This window comes from Patagioenas fasciata, chromosome 2 (assembly GCF_037038585.1).
Source record: "Patagioenas fasciata isolate bPatFas1 chromosome 2, bPatFas1.hap1, whole genome shotgun sequence".
Lineage (NCBI taxonomy): Eukaryota > Metazoa > Chordata > Aves > Columbiformes > Columbidae > Patagioenas > Patagioenas fasciata.
This window is the reverse complement of record NC_092521.1, coordinates 13,427,410-13,444,824: the sequence shown is the minus strand read 5'-3', so window position 1 is coordinate 13,444,824 and position 17,415 is coordinate 13,427,410. Positions and strand designations below refer to the sequence as shown.

The 17,415-nt window shown below is 39.9% G+C and overlaps 1 protein-coding gene across 3 annotated transcripts in view; it reads left to right on the top strand.

The window, feature by feature from the left end:
- Positions 1-17,415, top strand: part of FER1L6 (fer-1 like family member 6) — a 73,722-nt gene that overhangs the window by 36,671 nt on the left and 19,636 nt on the right. The window contains exons 20-31 of one of the 3 annotated variants that reach the window (XM_065831418.1): positions 1,638-1,772; positions 2,991-3,140; positions 6,933-7,043; positions 7,733-7,894; positions 9,075-9,258; positions 9,457-9,638; positions 11,140-11,262; positions 11,395-11,434; positions 13,295-13,410; positions 14,538-14,669; positions 15,703-15,828; positions 16,855-16,982. In XM_065831418.1, the coding sequence (XP_065687490.1) occupies positions 1,638-1,772; positions 2,991-3,140; positions 6,933-7,043; positions 7,733-7,894; positions 9,075-9,258; positions 9,457-9,638; positions 11,140-11,262; positions 11,395-11,434; positions 13,295-13,410; positions 14,538-14,669; positions 15,703-15,828; positions 16,855-16,982 (1,589 nt within the window). Of the gene's footprint in view, positions 1-1,637; positions 1,773-2,990; positions 3,141-6,932; positions 7,044-7,732; positions 7,895-9,074; positions 9,259-9,444; positions 9,639-11,139; positions 11,263-11,394; positions 11,435-13,294; positions 13,411-14,537; positions 14,670-15,702; positions 15,829-16,854; positions 16,983-17,415 lie in introns of all 3 variants that reach the window. The other 2 variants (XM_065831416.1, XM_065831415.1) reach the window with 2 other exon arrangements.

The following is a 17,415-nucleotide window of genomic DNA, read 5'->3' as shown; positions in this document are numbered from 1 at the left end:
AGGCAAAAGTTTAGGTGTAACCTGCTACTCTAACATAAGATGCAGTAGTCCTAGTTTATTTTAGCTCTTTCAGAGATCACATTCTCTGGGGATACTGGGCCTTTGCAGCAAGCGAATTATCTTTCTCTCATTCTATTTATAAATGTTTTAAGTTTAGGAACCCCCACGATTCTCTTTTTCTATAATATATGCTTGTAATAATTAAGCAAAGAGTAAAGAAGAGCTTATATGGCTTCTGTAGCTGTGCAAGCCAACGTGGCTCTTTGTGGTGGAATCTGGCAGTGGACTGACTCTCAGAAGTCCTGAGCCCTCAACAACCACCCTGGAGTTAAAATGGGGTTGAGAGTTCTGAGATTTGGGCTACAAGCAGCATTTGCTGGACCAAACATAGCATCACTTCAGAAAAAGTTGTTTAACACCTGACATCCAGCCCCTTCCCAAAAACTCCACAGAAGACTGTCTAAATGTAATTAGCAGATACCTGCTCTTGAATACTCCTGCTGAATACAAGAGCACTGGGTGCACACTGAACATCTCTTTGCCAGAGTCCAGTGAGTAGCACGAGTGTAAAAAAGCATCTGTTAGCTCTGTGGCCCCTCGAATTTGCTGACCCTGTGCAAGATGGAAAGACCTTGACATTTCTTGAGCCATCATTACTGAGCTTCTAAAGTCCCTCTGACACCTTCTTCTCTGAGGAAGCAAGTTCTGTAGCACATGTCTAAGGGAGTGAGAAGAAAAAAACCTTTCTCTGCCTTAAATTACAGGCGACAGTACTGCTTTTGCCTCAAATATATGAATTCATTTTTTCCTGTAATGTGCTTTTAACTTCTAATAAAAAATGGTGAATGAAGCCAATGGAGTTAGCGTTTAGATGCACCAGATTCAGGAAAGTAGAATTTGGCCATGGAAAAATAGTATTTTATAGGCACAGAATTGTTAGATTTATTCACTGCCTGAATAAAATATTGCAGCCAATAACTTGCATGTTTTTAGAAGACTCTCATCCAAGTGCCAATAAACTGTAGTCAAGAGCCTTACTTCCATTCAAAAGAATGATAGCAAGTTATGAGTCATTTTGCAGTTGGCATATTTTTCCTCTTTAAATGTTATCTTTGTTAAATATATTTCCTGCCAAGATAGTTAAAATATTGTTTATGATGAAATGCCATAAGCATCCACATAAACCAAACTACAACAAATTAAAAACTCTTGATTCATTATGAGTGATTTATTAAAATATATATTTTTTATTTAAGTGCTGTGTGTCATTACGCTGAAGTAAAAACAAGATTGAAAAAATGTACCCTGGTATAGGTCAAAGACTTCATTTTAATAGAACTGAGCATACTCCTGCTTTCCTAACCAAACAGTTTTCCTCTAAATTTGATATCAAGCTTTGTCTAAACAGACTGGTGGTCATGTATTACTATGCCCATGGGGGTACATGAGGCAAACAGGGAAATGGAGAAACTGTAGATACCCGCCTCAAGGCAAAATAGTTGTATTATTCTGGCTGGGAACAACTGCTGAAAAATGACAAGGAGCTGTTCAAGTTGTGGGAAAGGACATCACATCCTCCTGAAGGACTCCCAGCCAAACAGTTCATAGCTCATTGAATATTTCCTCTCTTCCTTTAGATCATTTCCCAGACATTATCCCCCACCTGGAACCAGATGCTGCTTTTCGACAACATCGTGCTCCATGGCAACAGAGAGGAGATCGCTCAGTTCCCACCAGAGATCGTCATTGAGCTGTATGATGACGATGCAGTGGTAAACTCAAAATCCTTAGTAAAAAACCTGGACTCTTACATCTTACTGTGTGAAAGCAAAGCTGAGTCACTGTCGAGGATTAGATTGCGGGGATGACAATGAAACCCTGGCAGATGTATTGTCAACCTCCTCTCCCCCCACTTTCCCCTTTTGCCCCTCCCTCTCCCCCCTTCCCACTCAGGACAGGTGATCGGGAGGGAAAGAAGGACAGAGAGAAGAGAGCTGGAAAAATCAAAGATGTTTCACTAATGCTACTAATAAGAATAGAGAAAATAATACAAAATATACAAAACCAATCTTGTAAGTCTCAGCAACTGCAGAGCCAGCACCCAAAGTCCTGGATTAGACTCTGTAGCCAACCGGAGCTGGATTCAGTCTCTCACTAGGCCTCAGTTCGCAGGGATGACCAGCAAGGTCCTCTCCTAAGGTCAACCATTAGCAGAAGGGAAAAGGAAAAGGGAAAAAAAAAAGGGACAAGATCCTCATGATCTCCCGCTTTTATATGAAGTATTCACGTGAATGGAATGTTACACACAGTTGGTCAGTTTCTTGGTCACCAGTTTCTCGTTGCCCCTCTTGTGAGATGTCCATCTGTGCTTATCAATAAGTTTGCATTCCACTGCTAGGTTTACCAAAACATGTATCTGGTTCTCCAGGAAAATGTAGCTAATATGAAGGCTTTAGCTGACAGGCAAATTCACTAAAAGAGAAACTTGTTTTTTTAACAAAACCAGGACAGTCACTGAATAGACATTAAGTGGGTGACCTTGTTGAATGGGAGCTGGATGTCACAGTTGTTCACATTTTCACATCTGAAACCAACCCTGAGACTCACTTTGTGTCCTTGCAAAGCTGTGGCCTTGTTTTTTCCCAAGTGATTCTTCCTTCTGAAGACCAGCTTAGAGAAAACAGAAGCATCTTGCCCCCACCTTTCTTGCACACAGCTGTAAATATTGTATGTAAGTCTGTGGAGACACGGATTTATCTCTGACCACGCAAGCTGACACAGTCTCACTGGCTGAATAGAGCTCAGAAACTTCGGCTGCACTGAAGAGTATTCAGCTCTTCCATTTTCATAATTGCCTTGACTTTTACCTTGTTCTTTACTTCAGGAGAAAGGGGTTTTTTCCCCACAAATACTAAACTCTGCATCACCTTGGTGCCTGTGACAACTGTGAAATTCAAATGCATTTGACACCTGTATTCTCCTTCATTTAGGGTAAGGCAGAATATATTGGGTCTACAGTGGCTGCCCCTGTGGTAAGACTTGCTGATCAAAACTATGAACCACCTAAACTTGCTTACCACCCAGTGCATTGTGGAAATCTTTCCGGAGGAGACCTTCTTGCTACATTTGAGCTTCTGGAGGTAAGCTGGACTTTCTGGACTGTGACACTGTTACACGCTGGGCTCACAAATGCAGCCGTGGCATCAAGACCCATCACCTTCTTGAATTACGGGGAACTGTGGCTGGACCAGGACCATTCTGTTGTTGGACCTCATAGTCCCCATGCAGTCTGTGTCACTCCTGCCCCATCAAGGGCCACTGTCCATGAACACACCACCACCAGCCCCTTGTAAGCTCTGAGCCCCGTTTGCCCATTCACCCACTTCCCCTGCCCTAAATCAGGTTCTGGCCTGAGAAACAACCGAGAAAATCCCACCACCATTGCAATGAGCTGCTCCTTGGAGTGGCACGTGGCACTGACTTTAGCAACCTCAAAGCTCTCAATAGTGCTTTCCCTCTCAGGAAAAGGAAGCAGTGAATAGTAACGACTGGATTAGGGAGACTGAGTTTTCAGACACCCCTAACATATTAAGAGAAATGTTACGCTTGTTTCCAACTGCAAGGCCGAAGGCAAATTCAGTGTACCCGGTGGACACATGAGTGGGGTGTAGCACGCCTGGGATTTCAGGGAATTTCAGTAAGCATTTCCAGAACTACCATTAAGAGGAAACTTCTCTCTGCTAAAATCCTATGGCAGTTTATTTTGAAATCCTAGATGGGCAAAGCGTGGAGCTCCATGACACAGTTTACAGGTATTCCCAAGATAAAACAGGCTTTTAAGCATGATGGGCTAATTATGTTCTTGGTGAAAGCCTGAAATATGACACCATGGGGAATATATTCTTATTATGGTGGGTAACTAGGGATAGAATCAGTTCCCTAGCCATAATTTTCCTACTTTTTTCTTGAAATCCACTTTTGGTGAACAAAGAGAGCATTGGATTTTGTTTTCCCATCTTTTGGGACAATGGAAGCAGCACAGCTTCTGGGACATACCCAGATAAACTCCTAAGACTTCTCTATAGAGTTGACAGGAACTGTAAGTAAAGACCCTGCATTCCTTATTTTCACACTATTATTCTTAGTGGCAGCACTCTTGAGCATCTCACATGGTAGATAATAGCAATATGAACATTAGAGAAATCTTCAGGAAAAAATACATATAAATGTCTAACAGACTTCAAAGCACTCTCAGAGCTGATGTGCTGGTGGCTCCTTCCAATATCAGGGGATTCCTGATGAAATGCTATGTGAAGATGGAAACAAAAATCTCTCTTCACTAATTTATTCTCATTCCAAGCCCATAACTTTTTCCATGACATACCATGCTCAGTAACTCTGATCTGCTGGTGCAGCTGAAGAAGTGGTGTGTGGGAAGTGAATGGTCCCTTCTCAAAATGGAGGCTGTTATCCTGGCTTTTGCTGGAGGAATAAAATGACCCCTGTAACAAAGCACTCTGGCACTTAGAAAAATAGTAGACTAGTGAATACTAGGAATCTTGATTTTGTTCGAAGTGTGCTCAGGATTTACTGACTTTTTAAAAATCAAAAGAGCAAAATCCCCTTGTAAACACAACTTCTGGGTATATTCTTCTACTGTCACTTGAGTGCTAGATCATTCTCCACCTCTTATTCTGTGCATTTTCACTGTGGCTATGAAGCGAAGTCCTTTCTGAGCTATGCTAAGCTGATTTCACTAAAATTATCTCAACTGCAGCAGTGGTTGTTAGATCCTGGAACACTGGGGACCTTGCAATATATTGGAGAACTATTAACTGCAATATTTAAAAAGAACAAAAGTGAAGAAGCGGAGAATCTTGATTTGATATCAGTCTTCCGTTTTGCAGTCCTGGAGTACAGTTTGAGAAAACTCTTTATGAGGCAATTCTGTCCCCAAATGTGAGATCTTGCCAGCATTCCTCTCCTAAGCTGTGTCATTGGGAACAAATCCCTTCACAGCTGTAAGAGGAGACATAAATATCTATGTACAGTTTAGTGTTTTTAAAAAATAAGTGGTGCAGTTCAGAATTTTCATATGCAGAAGTCATTGTATCATGCAGATTTATATATTTTTCTTGATCACGTGTCATCAATACCCAAGTCGGATAATGCAATGAAAGTGGGTACTCTGAGATGTGAATTGTATGCAGGGACATGACATCTGGTATGTGATCAGGGTCAGGTTTTGTTTGCCTCTTATTTCATTGAAAGTACCAGTTAATTTTGTTATGAGGTAAATTTTTAGAGTGTTTCGTGTCAGTTAACATAGAGTTAGAAGCTCTGAATATGTTTAAAACTCAACAGGTGGATTTCTAGACAGGCAGGTATCGTTCACCAACTTGTGATCTTTTGTTTGGTTTTTGAAATGACAACATAGAGGTGGCTGATAGCAATCAGATACACTGAGGAGCAACAAAACTAGAGCTAGACTTCTGGCCTCAAGTTCCATTAAGTCTATTAAATGAATTGCTTTGGATTTTTAACAATAAGAGGCAGTAAATACGTGTGTGTGAATTATTGCTGTTAATTATGTGAATGGTCACCTATGCTGCAGGTGTTATGCTAGAAGATACATTTTCCACCTACCTCCTCCTTCATCTAAAAGGTGCTAGAGAACACATCCTTTCTCTCTTATGCTAATCAAACTCCCACACAACCGTACGTAGCTGCAGAGGACAGACAGATGGCCTAGTTAAAAGAAGCAGAAGACTTCAACTTTACAGGTCCTTCGAGAACTGTATCTCAGATGCTTTTCCTCTCAACAGTGACAAGTTAGCTAAGGAACAGTGAAGCACTCCACAAGTTGTGTTTCTTTTTTCTGGAAGCCATATGTACAGTATGCTTTAGGTACCATACTCCATGAAAAAGCCTGTAGGCTGTGAAACCCGTGTTCCTACTGTCCTCTGCTACCACAGCCTGAGCTTCTGGTAGGAGTGATCACCAGGTCCTGGCTTCAATTGTTTTAAGTAGAAATTCGCTAAATCAGACCAGGCTTCAGACCTGCCCTGCATGGACTGAGAAAGCCATAAATGCACTGTGGAAAATAGGAAAGGATTGGGAAAAGAAGCCAGGGAGCTTTCCCACAGAAGGAGAACCAAACAGGCAGCAGAGCCTGGAGCACAGAAGAGACAAAGAGAGGGTCAAGGCCCAGAGTGGCGGTGGAGTGTGCTCTCCTCCCACCCACCTGGCACAGGGCAGCCCTGTACACCCAAATAAGCTCCTGAATGTGGGACAGGTTTTGAGTGATCACAGGCAAAGGACATAAGTGCTGCCTGCCTCAAGATTTTAGTAGTCGCACAGAGAAGATTCAGCACTAATGCTGGAGACGTGATTTGCAAGTTCTCAAATGCTGACAGCATGCAGTAATGCAGAACTGCTATTTTATAGTTGCTGAAGAGCATTATGTCTGTCTGGAAAATGTGTGGTTTACCTGATGTGTACTGTCTGTTCACCAGCCTTTTTTAACTAGAATCAGATCAAGAATTTTCCTGCTAAGGCCTTCTAAGCAGTTTTGCTCAGGATTTTTGTTAAATAGAATTACCGTGCTTTCTATTTTTAGTAAATATAATTACCATGCTTCAGTACATGCATGTCTTTAGGGCAGACTATGTCCTGCTAGGACAAAAGAGACTTTTTTTCAGAAAGGTGCATAAACCCAATCTATTGAATACGCTTTCTGCCAAATGTTTTAGTATCACAGCATGACAGACAGCAATCCAGGTCACATTCCTTCCACAGCACAACCTAACTACTCTACAACTCTTGTAAAGCTTCATTAAATTGATGTGTTCTATGTACCATTCACAGACACTTCTGATATGGCTTTTATTCTTCCAAAAACCAGCCTAAGTTATGACTGCTTAATTTTTCAGATTCCTGAGTTAGATCCAGACAGACTTCCCCCACTGGATCCACCAGATATTGGCCAGATCTACCCAGTCCCTGCCAATATCCGACCTGTTTTAAGCAAGTACAGAGTTGAGGTAAGTTACTTAGAATATTTCCATTTCCAAATCCCAGCTCCTTTCTTTCTCTTACTGAACTGTAGCAGTAAGGGATGATGATTTAAAAACCCTAATCAATAGGAATCACATAAAAATACCATATGGATCCCAAATTGATTCTCTGAGGCTGGGCATGTGAGGCAGTGCATCCACCTGAGGCCACCAAAGCCTACATCTCAATCCCAGCCTGCTGGAATGGAACTGCACCCACAGCAGAGGGTGGCTGAGGGACCTGCACTCTGTGGAGCCCAGGGAAGAGTCTGCAGGAGATGGAGAGCTTCTCCTTGCAGCTGGCCTCACTGGAGGTGAAGTTCAGCATCAGCCACCTACCCGGTCTTTTCTGAGTCCCAAACAACTATGACACTTTAAACAAACCAAACCCCTACTCTTCCAATTGATAGTCCCTTTGCCCTGCTGAAAGGACAAGTTTTGCAAACATTATTATTGTGGCTTTCTGTTGGCAACAACTTCTCAATAACAGCTGGATGTTATTAATTGTTTCAACTTCCATCATAATCCTGATGGGTATTGGATATCAGATTTAAGTTAATTTTTTTTTTTTTCCTGCACTCCCAAACGGATACAAGGTGATGGGATGCCAGCAGTGGCTTCCCCCAGACTGAGAAGTCTCTGCAGATGATCAATGTTTCTCTCTCTGCCCACCACAGGTCCTGTTCTGGGGTGTTCGGGAGCTGAAGAAAGTCCAGCTCCTCTCTGTAGATCGCCCCCAGGTTCTCATTGAATGTGCAGGGAAAGGAGTGAAATCCTCTGTCATTCAGAGCTACAAGAAAAATCCCAATTTCAGTGGCCTTGCAGACTGGTTTGAAGTGGTGAGTACAGGATGCTGCTCCTTGTCTGTCCATTCTCTGATTAGGCAAGTTGTTAGTTACTAATTTCCATCCTTTATCATCGTATAATTTTGCCAAGAAGGATTGGACCAAGTGATCCTTGAGATCCCTTCCAACCTGGTATTCTACAAGTCTGTGAAATAATTTCCTGTGTGTCTTGATTAAATACTAAAGGACAACAGTTCTTATGCAAAAAGCTGCTAATTTGAAGATGCTTTGAAAGACTTCTGCTACAAACGCATGATGAAAGAAGACGAAGTTCCTCATGTCATGTCCCAAATATGCAAGGCAACATGTTACAATCAGGTTTTTAGTGATAAGTTGGAACTTGTTGGCAGATAAGAGGGTTATTTTTAGCACTTTTTCCTCTTCCTCTCCCATTTTGCAGGGAAGGGCTCAGTTTCCTTTATTTTCTTTAAATTATCCTTATTTTCTTTTGTGTGTTACTGGACTATTAAGGGTATTGATAATTTCTGGCTCAGAAACTCTGGACCTTTTCACACTAGCTGTTATGGACTGGAAGTTTAATTATCACCTGTTAATCGGGTTATAAGAGCTGGTACTTTCAGTGCACAAAGGTGAGCATTGGAAAAAAAAATGTGTCAAATTTGCTCTAGTTGCTAGCATCAAGAAATAAGCTGTATATTTATAAGACAAAAGGATATTAAAGCACTAACCTGGATACTGAAGTATGGTTACTGCATTATTTTCAACTTCCGTTGTATATCACATGTCCAAAGAGCTGGTTTCCCTTTGTAATTCATCCTATAAGGCATGTAGCCATGCAGTATCCACATCTGATGGTTGAGCAAACTAAGACACATGGGGTTCATAGCCTTGAACAAAGCAGCAGTGGCATTAGGACTCACAACCTCCAACACTGCACTCATTCCTTCTGAACATTTCTGAATCTCCTAGTTTATTCTAACAAAAGATGTGTGTATGTAACAGCACAGGACTCAACTCAGTAGCACAGACCACATGGTCCACTCTGGATTCTTAAGGACAAAGTTTTCTCCAGACTTTGCAGAAAACTGTGGGCAGAACTTTATCATCGATACTGGATGCATTTTGTGTTTTGAGTATGTTAATAGCTGGGTATTCTATACCTGTTCTGTATTCTCTAGCAATGCTCATGCTGCTGTTTGTCTTCCTCCACTAGGAGCTGCCTGAAGATGAACTCCTGCACCCACCACTAAGCATCTGCGTGGTGGACTGGAGAGCATTTGGGAGGAGCACTCTTGTTGGAACACACACCATCAATTGCCTTAAGCAATTCCTATGTAAGACCCAGTTGGATTCTCAAGCTACACCAAACAGACTAGACATTGTAGAAATTGAGAAAGGTAAATGTCTGATCCTGACCACAAACAAAATACAAAGGACTGACTCAGAGGCTTAACACTGGCACGTACTTGGAAAATATACTTTATTGTGTTGAGAGTAGGGTCAAATTCTTAATGAGATGACCATTTGATGGTCACCAAATGTGATGATAGCATTTCTGGCAAAATCTTACCTAACTTGCAAAGTTTCAGTTTCAGCTTCACCTGAGTCATCCCAGCCTGCTGATTTATCCCAAGAACCATTTTTAGCTGATCACGTTTATGCTGAGGTGGAGCAGGGTAAATGTACAGTGGTAGAGCCAGATCCATATCTCGCAACACTTCCTGCTGGTGAACCAGAGCACTCTGCCTCTGAACCAGAGAAAGAGAGGAAACAGAAGGTGAGTATAGCTGAAGCTGCTATCTAACTTTCTGCTGCAGCCTTGCAGACTCAGCCCTTCCTTATAAAATGGAAATCTCTTAACTCAGGATTAGAGATTCTGGATACGAATGTTAACACCCAAACTATCTTGCTGGCCCTTGAGAGAACTAGTTAGCAATGCTGCTTTGGCCCCATGTAATTTCATTACTTCCATTAATAGATACTACCTTTCCTTCTGTGCTGGATGTTCATTGGCAAGCACCACTGGAGTAGTAGGATTTTTGATTTTTCTGGCTTTGAATGATCTACTTAATTGCAAAGCACTCACTGTGAATGACTGTTTCTGTGTCTCTGGTATTTAGGCAGGGAGGAAAGTCCCTTTGTGCTAGGTGCTGTACAGATGTGGAGCAGAAAGTCTGCTTCCAAAAGGTCTTATGTTCAAAGTATAAAGTTGGTGTCAGTCAGTGGGTGGAAGCAAATAGGAAAGTACAGCAAAACAAGGCACATGCTCTTTACAGTAGAGTATATGCTCTGGATTGTGCACATTGTTCAGATGCACATGCTCCTCCCTTGTAGTTTCTCCTATTACAATCACTTTTTTTTAACAACAATAAAAGCAGAGATGCAGGACTGAGTTTCATTTGAGGAGCTCTTTCTGCAGCTACATAAAGTGTGTTTCTTTGACCTTTGATGTTTCAGTGGTCAGATGTTTCCAGCATCCTACATAATTAGGATGTCAAAGAAACTACCAGGATGTATTGTTCCCTAGATGTACACACTAGTCTGGATTTTTCATCTGGTACAGAACAATTTTGAAGAACGACAGCAAAGTATAGTAAGAAAAGAGTCCTAGAGAGAACCCCATAATTTAACCATCTGTGTCATATTAATTATAATACCCACTTATCTATCATTTCCAGTTAACTATCTTTTCTCCAACCTCCCCAGCCAAGCTGACAACTCTCTGTAGGGGTGCAGGATGAAATACTGTTTCACAAGGGCAAGAATGAAGTTATTAAGATTTGCCATGTGAGCAGGTGGTCTTCAGGAAACAATTGCAGCTGTTTTGTGGGAAGAGAACAATTCACTTGCAGCAACTATTGAGACTCGTTCTCCTTCTAAAGGGCAAAAAAGTAATAATGAGAATCCTTAAAATATTTACAGACTTAAGTGGTAGAAACTGACTTGTATCTGAATGTTTAGATATCTCAAATCATTATCTATTTCTCTATGTAGATCATGTATTTCTTCATGTAGCCTGTTGCATGGGTTGCTCCTGTGGCAATGTCTGAAATGTTCAATGTTCTGGCATCATCAGTAAGTAATATATAGATAGCTTTAATATGATGATCACCATGAAGTGTCTTGGAATGAAAGAAAGAGACACTAATTCATATTGTATTTTATTTAGCTCTTGGAGGCTGACGTTTTCTTCCTAGACATCTGTTCATGCTTGATGTCGTGAGTCAGGTGATTAATCAGTTCTGGAGTTCAACAGTGTTTTCCCCTTGCTTTGGTAGGATATGAAAAAATCCATCCGACGGTCAACGAGAAGGAGAAAAAGAACAATTGCAGATGAATCAGCTGAAAATGTTATTGACTGGTGGTCAAAATATTATGCTTCTGTGCTCAAAATGCAAAAGGTAAGTCACCCAGAATGCCAAAAACTCCCATGGATGTGCAATATTGTAAAAGCAGATTTACTGGTGAATGATTACTTTTTTGTATTACATTCATAATGAGGAGTTTCTCCAACATCTTTTTTCTTTTGAAAGGCAAAAGGAATTTTTTCCAGTGAGGGAAAACCAGAAGACAGTAAGTAAACTATTTGCATTTTTCTATTATTTGGTACTAGAGGTTTGCTTCTGTAATATTTTACTGTCAGCAATTAATATCTGATAACAGAGTTCCAACAGTATAAGGGGTTCCTTCCTCTGCAGATGATCAGATGGCAGGTAGGTTATTACTTCACATGCAGTGTGGGGTTAACATGAGTTTCCCATCATGCAAGTCTCCTGCATGAAGATTTGTGAAGTCCAAGTCCTAAATGATAGAAGGTGGATATTATCCTAATCTTAGGTTGCATTTTTAACAGGTCTAGAAAATACATTTATTTCAGTTTTGAATCCAATTCAAAATCTGTGATGTAAGAACAGATTCTGCTAGGAGACTCCATAGGCATGTGTGTCACTTCTGTGGCTGTGAAATTTTGTGTCTAGCTCAGGTTCAAGCAGAAAATACTTTGCACAAGAACCTAAAAGAATTGGCCAGAAAGAGGGTCTGTATGTGTGTATGAAAATATACATCTCTCTGTGTTCGTACTCCATGGCTTAACAGGTCTTCCCACAATCAAACAGAGCTCTAGATTTTTTTCTGACATAAGCGGCTGCTTCATCAGAGTGGGAAAGAAAACAAACAAATCCTCACTGTTTACACAGAGCTGCTATTCAGAATTAAACTATAGCATCTTCCCATGCCAAGGCTGACTGCACTTCATCAGCAGTTGAGGTGATTTCTATTTTAAAGGAGGTGTTGAGGTTGCTGTGGATGGAAGATATGACCTAAATGTCAGATGGTATCCTTCTGGAAATAGCAGCTGACGGTGTTTCAGTGATCATCAGAGCTGCTGAGAGATGAGATGGAGATCGGTTTCTGAGTGGAAATCACTTGTCCACATGGATGAAATATTCAAATAGAACATGTTCTACAAAGGTGTGATATTCACTTACCATTAGGTATTTACTTGATATTGTAACATCCATTCACATGCTATTCAGGCAGTTGTGACATATTGATTTTGACTGATGACTTCAGACCTTGTAAATACTCTTCTGATAGTTTTTGTTATGTATTTTAACCTATGATGATAAATATACATAGAGGACAACATTGATCTAATGTATACAGATATATATATATTTGAAATATTTAGAGATATCAAACACACACAAACTACTCAAAATATGAAGGTAAAGTGAACACAAAATGGTTGGATTCAATTACTTATATTTGGACTCAATGATCTTAGAGGTCTTTTCCAAGCTAAATGATTCCATGATCCTATGAAAATCCAGAATTTAGCCAAAGAACTGAACCACCTCAGTGCCATTTTTGAAAGCTCAGCCTCTATTTGTTAGGAAGCCTCCTTTCAGTGTTTGGAGTCTGACTTGGGGCTTGTCAGATACCTCCTTCCATTTCTCATACTTCTGGGTTTCACAAGGTGAGATACACTTGTGATGTCTTTGAGCAGAGAAAGACTTGGATCACCTGAAATCTGAAGTACCAGTCAGCCTAAATAGTGTCTTCCAGTTTTAAATAAGCCTTTTAATGTGAAAGATGTTAAGATTAAATAGTTTATGTTTGGGAGGGCTCAGAAGTGAAGGAAAAGAATATTCTGGGAGATGGCCTGCAGGGAGGAATTTATACAGGACACCATCACAACTTGGTCCACAAAGCTCATCATGAAAACTGTTAGGTCACAGAGAGGCTAAAATGCCACCTCTACGTCTGGGAGGAGTGGTGGGAAGAAAAAAAAAGAGGACCCTATGCTTGGTAGTGGGAAAATGAATGCAGAAAGAACAAGGGGAAACCTTTAAAATATATTTTGCATCCCGATCTGAAGCTTTAGTGTGCTTTGCTCACTAAAACCTACATGATGTCATGAAATCTCTGCAGATAAGCAGACTTCTGACCACATCACATTGATCATAGAAGAGGAGCCAGACAAAAAGAAGAAGGACCAGACATTGAAAAAGAAACAGAAAGAAACTCCAAACCTAGCAACCCTGCAGGTAAGAAAGGAGTAAGGCTGAGTTGTAAGACTGTTATTCACTCTCTCCAAAATCTGACGTCAGTGGCTGAGTTTAATGATGCCCTCCTTACATTTATTTCAGTCACTTTGAAATGAATAGAAGGCACAAAATTATGGTGGCAATGCATATCAGCACATGAGACACAGAGGAAACTAAGTTCTTGTAACGTGGATGTGTCCCTCTTGGCCTTAGACCTTTAATTTACCTGGATAGATACAACCAGAGAGATATAAGTGAAAATTCAGTTTTATCACTCTCCTGTAATACACTGAATTTGGAAATTCCAAATTTGATGTTGGAGATATGACAGCCTATTAAGAGTGACTTAAAAAAGACTATGGAAAGCATCACTGCAATTGCTAGTTATGTCCTTCCTGATGCGAATTAACATTCATTTTGCATTAAATTTGGTTGGATAAAGATAGAAGGAATTCAAAGAAAACTTTGTGGGTCGTGCAAAATAACTGGAGGAGGCTTGAAAATATTAGGACTTCTTGAATTAGATTTTAGCCGAATAAAGGGTAATTCTAAACCACTGTTTCCATTTTTTGAGAGATGGCAGTAGTCTAGGTCCTTCTATTTCACACTGAATAACACTTGATAAATTACAGCGAGAGTGTTGAAAGAAAAAAGAATTCTTTAAAAAATGGTCTGGTCTCTTTACCTATCCTAAAGCGCTGTCCCCACATCACTTCATTGGTTTCTGCTTTGCTTTCATGTTCTGACACATTAAAATAACAGAATGGGTAGGTACATGAAAGGCAGATTGCAGAGAGGGAACAGAAGCAAAGAGCACCACCTCCACACTCTTTTCCTCCCACATCAGTGCTTATAAGTGTTCATTCTGGCCCTTTAGAGCCACTTCTACCTTCTGCACTAACGTGCTATTCCAGTAGTTGGGAAGGACTTTGGTTAAGGACAAAACTGCTCCTTTTTAAAGTGGGGAATTAACTTTTTTTTCTTCCTCAAGAACTTTTGCAAAACTTCAATTTTATTAAAAATGTGTATTTGAGTCAAAATGGAATTCTAGTCATCCTGTAATAAAAAAGTTGCCATAAATATTTTCACTGCACCATAAAAAAATAAGCATTCTCCTATTTTCAAAGATTTATGAAGGAGACTTGGAGAGTGAATTTAATAACTTTGAGGACTGGGTGAAAACTTTCCATCTCTTAAGAGGAAAATCTAATGACGAAGTTAATGCTGACTCTGAAGACAGAATAATAGGAAAGTTTAAGGTGAGCTTTAGTGTTGATTAAATGAGTAATACTTTAGAGACTTTATGTTTTCATGCATATTTCAGGTATGCCAAAGATGAAAGAAAAAGACATTGACAGTCTGTTGTAAATACTTACCTCTTTTATTGGATCCAGAGTCATATTTTTCCTTTCTTGTTATCTGATAGATGAAAGCAGAATCCAGCACTAGGTGTTCATTGTTGTTTTGAAACAAGGAATTACAAAAATGTTTTCAATCACAGAAGAGGGAGAAGAGATATATTGAATAGTCCAGATTCCGTTAATGTGACTTAATTGCTGAGCTATCAGTTATAGCACCTTATATGTAATTTTCAGCAATTTAAATGGAGGCTCTTACTGCTACTCCAGTTGGAAACAATAGCACAGCCTAATCCAGAGCACCATTAGGCAATCCGAAAGTGTAGTTCAAAGCATTAATAATGTTAGTAGAATTTCAAGCACTTTGTAGTTTAAAGTAACTGATTGAACTCATTGATACCTCAATTAGTTTGCAATGCAAATTTCTGTTCAAATGACTTTCTAGTTGCTTTGAGGCAGTATGAGCTACTCAGCAGTGTGAGTCAATATTGGTTTATATGAGTTGTACAGTGGCTGTTAAAATACAGTTGAATTTCAGTCACAGTGTTGTGAAACTAACTCAGTTGAATTATCAGTTTGCGAATATACAGCTAAGGACAAAATAGAATTTTTAGAATATTAATACCACTAATACCTGCAGGTAGTTAGTGTTAGTCCTTTAAATAATAAAATAGAGAGCCGAGACCATGCAAGCACTTCTTGCAACTATTTAAAAGCGATGATAGTACCATTCTGTAGAACAAAGACATTTTAAAAGATGATGTTTAATGCACTGAAGCTGCTGTTCCCTTTGAGTGATACCAGTAAATGTACTGTGTATATGTAGGTACTGCATTGCAGGCTGCATGAATGATGTTTTGTTTGCATTCAAAAAGTTGTTTTTGTATTACATTTGATCTGTTTTCGAGAGAGATAAACAACAGTGTATTACTAGGGCTCCTTTTGCATATACCCAAGTCCTGAGGATGGCAGCTTGCTGGACCGAGGGCAGCCCCGCATCCTGCAAGGGATACCACCAAACCACTCCGTCAATGTCCTTATCAGGGTTTATATTGTGGCAGTAAGTACACAAATGTTCTTTTAACATCGAGATAACTTGAACGTTTCTTTTCAACCTAGTTTACCTCCAGTGTCTTTGAAGTGAAGCTTCCAAAAATCCTCATCCATGTGGTATAATTTTTTTTGGTCATATTTCAAAGGATTCATGCTGTAGAAATGGGTGTTCAGAGTAGAAAATGTTACATATTCCTCATGATAAATCACAAGCCATGAGAATCACTTTACTTATTCAAACTGAAAGGGGTAGAGACATAAATAACATAGTATGGACAACCTGTTCCATTCATGTTATCCAAATTCAGCTATTTTTAGTCAGTAGAGCTGTTTCAGAATGACACACATTTAAACAAGACCTTCTTGGGAAGAGGGAAATGGGATGATATTTTTTGAGTGCTATGAACTGCATGTAATCAAAGTAGTAGATGTTGTGAATAAGTTATGGAGTGGAAAAAGAGGTAGAAATACAGAGAATGAGATGATGACGGAGCATGGTGTGAGAAGTGAAGGAGCTAGTGTTTCAGAGAAACAAGACAGTTGCTGGTGATCAAAGATGGGAAGAATGGCATGCCGAAGAGACAATGACAAACAAAACAGAAGAGAAAATAGAAAGAGGTTGCTTTATTTTCTGAATATAAAGACTTCCAAACCACCTCATAAATACAGTCTGAAGAGTTGTTTTTTATTGTTCAAGGATCTGGACCAATATTTTGGGGAAACCTTTCATTAATCCTTCATACATGTGTGCAGACAGCTTCTTCCTAGTGTTGCCCCTCCTGCTCATCTCTATTTCCATCTTAGTGGTGGGACAGCACTCATATCTGCTGCACCTTTGAAAACTCTCTTTTCATCCAGATCATCTTTTCCCAGTAACCTGCAAAGCTAAATGCCAAATTTTATATTACATGAAGCAAACAAAGCACCTGCACTTCCATTACACCCAGGACTTGGCAGGAGACCCACAGTCCTGTGTCCTGACCATGCTGCATTTAAGCAAGCTTCTTGAGGTCACAATCTTTATTCCTAACAGGCGTTTAACCTCAGTCCAGCTGATCCAGATGGCAAGTCAGACCCCTACATTGTCCTGAGACTGGGCAACACTGAAATTAAAGACAGGGAAAACTACATCCCCAAGCAGCTAAACCCAGTATTTGGAAGGTCAGTGATAGCGTATTTTCTTATTCAAGGGTGATTTCTGCTTTATCACTTGCTGCCACTATTGTTGTTACTATGACAAGGATGTTTTGTAATTCTGCTTGATAAAACATTGAGAATTGGTGTCAGCCTGTATCTTTATAAATTATTTCACTTTCATACTGGTCAAAACACATCACAGAATGCAATCTATGAGAGGCTTTGCAAAATGATGCATGAGACAAAATGAATCAACAAATGATCTTGTCTGTGCAAATGAATGCAGTTGTTAATTTTGAAGGGAAATAAATATCAGCACAGTAAAGTGTGATTTCACAGTCTTTGTTGCTATTCTAGGTTGAATAGAGTGCCAAATAAACCTCATCATGTTAGGACAAAAAAAAAATAGTTTTTTGAACCCCCACAGTCTTCTGAATGGAGAAGCCGGGGTAAGCTG